General features: G+C 43.5%; 1 protein-coding gene across 1 annotated transcript; it reads left to right on the top strand.

Annotated features, from left to right (window-relative positions):
* The first annotated feature begins 771 nt into the window (after nt 1–771).
* Nucleotides 772–6,361, top strand: LOC124048413. The gene is made up of 6 exons (XM_046369187.1): nt 772–907; nt 1,453–1,649; nt 1,905–2,008; nt 2,091–4,976; nt 5,276–5,484; nt 5,654–6,361. Exons 2-6 carry the CDS (start codon nt 1,466–1,468, stop codon nt 5,727–5,729), a joined length of 3,459 nt encoding a protein of 1,152 aa, XP_046225143.1. The 5' UTR covers nt 772–907; nt 1,453–1,465; the 3' UTR covers nt 5,730–6,361.
* Nucleotides 6,362–6,880: the final 519 nt, after the last annotated feature.

The following is a 6,880-nucleotide window of genomic DNA, read 5'->3' on the forward strand; positions in this document are numbered from 1 at the left end:
TAACTTCCGGCTTCCTGTGGACTGTTTTTGTGCATCACTGTAGACACTGGGGGTGAATTGAGCAATGATAAACCCTGGATTGCTGATGCTGCTGTACCTATTGGTCATCGAGTGGCTTTGAAGCCACCTGTCGGCCATTTTGTCATTCCCCAGTAGGAGCAGTCCTCCATAGGAATGAATGGATTCTACAGTATTTCAATTAAATGTTTCAAGGACAAAATTACATGTATTTAAATATTTATTTTTGTTTGAGTGTGACAGTAACATTAGTAATATCAAAAATGATACTTTAAATCTCAAAAAATGACAATTTTACGGTTTGCTCACATAATATAATTTAAAAGTATGTATTATGATTTCTGTAATAGAATAAAATTGTCAAGACGAATGTAGACATTAATAAAAGCATTTCTATGGCTTCCAAAATATATTTTTTGTAATGGGTGGGAGTGCAAAGATGGAGGCACCGTGACTTCAACACAGCGCCCCCAATTGGTTATCTAGTGTATATATAAATAATTGGAATTGAGCCCATCATTAGCTTTCCGTGATGTAATGGCGACCTCTTGTGGTAGGTGTGCTCACATCGTGTCAGTTATTTTACCGTCGAGGAAATTGTACTTTGATGTATTAAAAAAACAAAAAATTATTCCCCCAAAAATGTATCTAAAAACTTCGAATGGGTACTTGGTAACGCTAATGTTCCCTTTTTTGTTCTGACAAAAAATAGTTGCTGTTTTTATGTTTTTGACGACATCATTGACTCATTCACGCAGCCCTTTCACTTTCCATTTCTTGAGAACCGAGAATAATCTCTCTCAGATTTGCAAGCAATAGTTCGTCATTTTGCTCTGATAACATATCTCGTTTCATATTTGAATCTAGGACAAACGCACACAAAATAAAGGTAATATCCAAAGATTTTAATAAATTGCTCAAATATCAAATATATTTGCAATGTTGTAGGCCTAGTCTGAAGGTGCATTAGGGTATGTGGCTCTCTTATCCAGGTAATGGGTTGGCCTATATTTTGCGAGCCACAACATCACGACTTGAATTACCAGCAATGCAAATCAACATAGTTAACTTTTTTTGATTAAACATGGAGTGATTTACACAGACAGATTGCTTTATGATTTGTTCATATCTTTGCGCACATCATGTATGGAAGCAGTTATTCAGGCCTGCCTAACGTAGTCTTGTTCTGATATGATTTCGGCAATAAAAATGTATTTACATTTACGTGTCAGAATCATTGATAATATGATATTTAAATGACTGAAACCTGAGGGTTTCAATACTGAAAAGAATTAACGCGTTCTGAGCTGCTATTATAACTGTATACTCTTTCAAAACGGTTGAATTGATTGGGTTGCGATCAGTGATTGCAATTTCATCATTTGGCAAAACATTGTTAACTGTGGATGTCCTTGGCCTTGCCTAATCTTACAGATAAATAACAAGGATGGCGAAGGAGGGTGGAACGGTCAGAGTGTGTGGGTTACCCCTAGATATCAGTCAAAACAGACTGATCGACAAGCTCCACATTCATTTCCTGAGGAAGAGGAATGGAGGAGGGGACATTTCATCTGTCACGGTCTCCAAGACAACGCCTGGCTCTGCCTTCATTACTTTTGAGGACAGTGAAGGTTAGAGGTCATCGGTGGGCTTGGGGAAAAAATGAAGGAAGTATATTAATTAGTATAAGAAGTAAAACATAGAGAACCTTAAGAGGAAAAGTATTGAAAATTACAAGATGTTTTGTGTATATACCACACATATCTGAGTCATGGGTCTGACATGCAATTATCTTGATGAGGGACATCCTATAGAGCACATCCTATAATGCATATTCAGGTAGCCTAATATTTGTTGTCTTTTTAAAAATTCTACATGACACGCAGTGGCTCGGAGAGTGGTTGAACATCAGAATCACACATTATCAGTGAATGACGAGCAATATGAGCTAAGTGTGAGTTTGCACAGCAAAGAAATGGACCCAGATGAGGTAAGGCATGCGAATAAACCATCTAAACATCTCATCTTTTTAGTCAAATCCTAGTCTCACTCTTCTTAATTCAATCTTTCAGCTCTTTGTGGAGACAGCTGTGACAGTGGACTACAGCAAATTGAATGGGGGCAAAACATCGATATCTGACATCCTCAAAAATGCCTGCGACATAAAATTCACCTTTCACGTTCATGCTGACCTCTGCACTTTCAAAGGTCGCTACACAGAAGTCCAAATCCTGACCAAGTGTCTGCTGAGACTTTTCAATTCACAGACCTCAAAAGATTTCCTTTCCCTTAAAGCTGAGGCCACCAAGGATGACAAAAGATACAACTCTGCTCAAGGACAAACAGAAAGACAGCAGGACACTGACACCTCAGGACAGGCCAACGGACAGGATCTGGGGAAATGTTCCAGTAGAGCCTCTGAGAGTAATCGTGCCCTTCTTCAAGAGTCTTACACCAATGATAGAAAGGGGGCGGATGCATTGTACACATCATACACCAATCATAGAGAGGGGGCGGGGGCATTGCATACATCTTACATCAATGACATGGAGGATGCAGTGGCATTAGAGAAGGGAACCTTAACAGAGGACTTCTCAATGGTCATAGACTCAGACATCTTCCGATACCTCCGAAAGCACTGCTCGGCTGAGTACCAGAACATCCTCGACAGGCATGGAGTAGAGATACTGGACGTCACCACCAGGGATATCACCACCCTCTATCTGCAGCTTAAGACTGGGGCCACTGGGCGAGGGGTGGAGCGTCTAAGGCTTGCGCATGGGGAGCTGGGCGGACTGTACCAAGACAAAGAGGCCCAACTTCGCAAGGAGCAGTTGGTTAAGGAAAGCTTCCCCAGGTTGGGGCTCCAGCAGGCTTTTAAAGCCTTAACGCAGAGATTCACAAAGCTGCTGATCAATGAAGACAACTCCAATGTCTATCTGGTGGGCAGTGGAAGTGACGTGTCGGAGGCCAAGCAGTTCCTAATGGACACGCAAGGGACAACAAAGGAGCACGGTCAAGAGTTATTTCCCCCCTCGGGAGATGCGTCTCTATCCTTTGTGCCTGACACCAAGCTTAGAAAACAAAGGGCTGTGAGGAGCAAAGAATTCAAAATGGCGGCCACATTTGGGAGAACTATGGGTTCTGAGACACTTAAAGATGATGAGACTTGGTCCAGCTTGGGTGATGTAAAGGCTCCTGAGGATCACCAGACAAATAGTTTCCTGTCCACAAAACTCATTGGAACGAACGACCAGAAATTTGGTCGTGGACCAATTTCAGGGATTACGAGTCAGAAGGTTGAAATGTCAAGTTCTGGTCCAAGGGGTCTCCAGGAAGACACCCTCTTCAAAAGGTATGAACCATCGTCCACTGCTTCCTTGTCTGGTAAACCCCCTTTGAACTTGGCACAAAACAATGAAACCAGACCCACAAAAGCAGCAAACTTTAGTGGATTCCAGGGCTACTCAATGGATGATATGGACATGTCTGTGGACAGGGCGGTTCCAACTGGCGTAGTCCAACAATCCAAGTCAATTTCCACTCTGAGACGATCCAACAGTTTCTCAGGGCAGGTTAGGACTAAACAAGTCAGAAAGGACAGCAGCTCAGCTGTAGACCTGTTTGGAAAGACCAAAGGAGGCGAAACTACCAGTCACCCAGAGACTAGGCAAGTCTTCAGTGTAGAGCTGGTGGTGCCCACAACTCAATGGTTATACATAAAGGAGGTTTTCCACATACTGCTAGAGGAAGTAACCTCTGACCTGCAGATGACGGAGAAAAAAACATTAAATGAGGTCGTCCTCCATCTGAGAGGGAAAGATCCAGCCAACGTCTGGATGTGTCAGCAGGTGCTGAAAGAGCAGATTGCCAAGGTAGCCGAGGACTTCTCCACCCATGAGCTGTTGTTAACACAGCTGGGTGTGTCAGACTCGAAGAATGAGACAGTGGAGGTGTTATGCACCACTGTGAGAGAGACATGGGAGAAAGTGAAAATCATTCCAATGCCAAATACTAAGAGCATTTTAATCTTTGGTCCAAACCTGGATTGCATGGAGGCGATGTCATTTCTAAAAAAGATGCTTAACTTTGGGACAGAGGGGGAACAGACCATGGAAGAGAGACCCATTGATCTTAAGAAACGATCTTCTGATTCTGCATCCAACGCTGACATAAACTCCTCAGCAGCACATCAGAGCTCTGCCAGTAGTGACAAACAAGACCAGGAGACCACCTCTGCAAACAACATTGCTTCATCAGGGAGCTTGGAGGGAGTCAGCCAATCAGATGTGAAGAAAGTGCCTGTTTTGAAGCTTCGGTTAGGAGCATCTGGTCCCCTGGATGAAAAGAGTTTCAGGACAATCAGTGCTCCCTATAAAGCAGAGGGGTCACTAAGAGTTAAAGAAGGAAATGATGGTGCAGCACGATTACCAGAGCACAGTGCTCAGAGGTTGACAGGGCCAAAGCCTGAGGAAAGCCAGATACCTAGCAGTAGGGAACTGCAGACCCAAAAGGACCATAGCGAAGGAAATGCCGGTTTGTCCTGTATATGTGGAACCGCAGGGGCATCTGTATCTTGGACGGCTGGTGGAAAAGCCATGTGCCCGTCATGTGTGGAATGTGCAAAGTCTCATGCAGTGAATCCACAAAGCGCCACTGCCAAACATTACGGGGCAAGCCGGTCCAATGAGAAACAAGATGTGAAAGACACCGAGGTGAAGGCCAGTCCATCTTGTGTAGGTGGAACCACTGGGGAATCTGTGTCTATGACTGCTTGTGGCGGGGCCTTGTGCCAGAATCACATCCATCCCGACTGTAAAGTACGTCCTAAATCTCAGGAAGGTGTCGTGGGCATCCGAGGGTCCATGACCCGCAGTGAGATGTCCATCAGTCTGGTTGGGTACAACAAGGATACAACGCTGAAGATAACCTACAACATTCCGGATGGCATCCAAGGGGTAAGGTCTAACCTTTGAGAATTGGGAATTGTTCAAAGGGATTGGAAATGACAGTTTGCTTAGGCTACACTTTTATATCACACATATTCATTACTGCCGAAATGTTTCATGTTACAATAGCTCTTGATTTGAATCCACCTGATATATAGCCACGTGTGATCGACACAGATCATCAGTCGACAGGCATTAAGGAATCCTATTGACAGTCGTACAAAGGCGTTATGTCTAGGGTGTGTAGATGAGGTCTTACCTATAGATGTGTGTTGCCGCCTCGTGATCTACATACCACCTCTGTGCAGAAAGGTCATCCAAACCCTGGGGGGTCTTTCCAAGGGGGCACGTTCCATGCCTTCCTGCCTCTGAATAAAACGACTCTCAAGCTTCTGCCATGCCTCCAACATGCCTTTCATCGAGGCTTCACCTTCAACGTGAGAGTAGGGGACACTAGGGATTGTGTGACCTGGGGTAGCATCCCACACAAGACCAGCATCGAGGGAGGGATTTCCAGGTGAGGTTTTTGTCCAATGTACAGTATGAAAACTATGACATTGAGATATGAAACTCATTTCAACTATAGTGGCAGTGCCATAATCCAAGATTCTTACCCTGGTAGGCCTAAAAGATGAGTTGAAATAGGTTTAGTAGATTGTGGTCCTAAATAAGTCTCCCCTCTATAGGAATGGATACCCAGACTCAAGATATCTCAAATGCTTAGCTGAGGCACTGAGGTCTCATGGCATCGAGGAGGGCTGAACAACTGCAATGGATCAAGACATGAGAAAAAACTCAAACCGACCGAAGAGCGCTTTAAAAATGTAATCATTAATTCTTTTTGCTGTACATTTTCCTATGTAGATACTAAAGTTATATAACAAAAACAAGTAAGGTTCACAATATGTATTGTTCTATGAAAAATAGTCACAATCGGGAAATGTTCATGATAATGTCTATGTAATACACTGAAGACACATATGTTGAACACATACTGTGTATTGGTGGACTCAAATGATTAAAATACAGATATCAGTTCAGATGTCATTTGGCTCTCTTTTCCAGCTAGAGTTCCACTTTAAAATCTGAGTTGTTTGGTGGTGACACTTGGAATATACCGGTCTACTGGTCAGGAAAAAAAGTACCTACAAAACCTACCACAAACAGAGCAAACCAAAAGGATCCCCAAAGAAAGCGTTACGCTGACTCGGTCATGCTCTCCACCGCTCCAGTATCGCATCTACACAGAATAACTCAAGGACTGTGTGCAGTACTGTTACTGAAGTGCAAGGGGAGCAATTGGTCTGTATTTGAGATGGTCCGGAATCCCAAGCAGCATACTGTATATAGGACAGCTCAGGGCGTGAAAGCACAAAGAAAATCGACATAGCCTAGATAAGCCCGTTTGTCATTTTTGGAATGCAATTTATTCATTTCAGAAAACATGTACAGTACAACACAGGTAAGGCACAGGGCAAAACGTCAGGAAAGCCTCACCAGTTCATGTGGACTGGTGAAAGTGGTGAAAACACAGGCTCAAGCACGGCAGAGGGTTTCAATCAAACACTTCAAATACGTAAAACAAAAAAAACAAACCACTTGTAAAGTTAGTCGTGTCATATTAAGTGCTTGGGTACGTCCGTCGGTGCTTTTGGATGAAGCAAAAATAGGCAAACAAATATGGGGATTTGAGCAACAAAAGTATTACAACAACAAACCGCTGGCTCTGAACAATGCAAATCAGCGTTTCAGTATGATTCAGGTTTCAGAATGGGTGGAAACACCTGCAGGGTCATAAGGACTCCTGGGGGGGGGGGGGGGGGGATCAGATACTCAGATTCCCAGTCCCAATTCCTTCCAGAAAATCCCAGCCATGTCTTAGCTCATACCTCATTCATTCTAATGCCAGGAAA

The sequence above is a fragment of the Oncorhynchus gorbuscha genome, linkage group LG11 (genome assembly GCF_021184085.1).
Source record: "Oncorhynchus gorbuscha isolate QuinsamMale2020 ecotype Even-year linkage group LG11, OgorEven_v1.0, whole genome shotgun sequence".
Classification (NCBI taxonomy): Eukaryota; Metazoa; Chordata; class Actinopteri; order Salmoniformes; family Salmonidae; genus Oncorhynchus; species Oncorhynchus gorbuscha.

Bases quoted from the DNA above. Each gene is read 5' to 3' on its own strand.
- LOC124048413 (XM_046369187.1), top strand. From the start codon at position 1,466: ATGGCGAAGGAGGGTGGAACGGTCAGAGTGTGTGGGTTACCCCTAGAT. The intron at 1,650-1,904 runs GTTAGAGGTCAT...CATGACACGCAG, and splicing joins TACTTTTGAGGACAGTGAAG to TGGCTCGGAGAGTGGTTGAA. The intron at 4,977-5,275 runs GTAAGGTCTAAC...ACCTCTGTGCAG, and splicing joins TTCCGGATGGCATCCAAGGG to AAAGGTCATCCAAACCCTGG.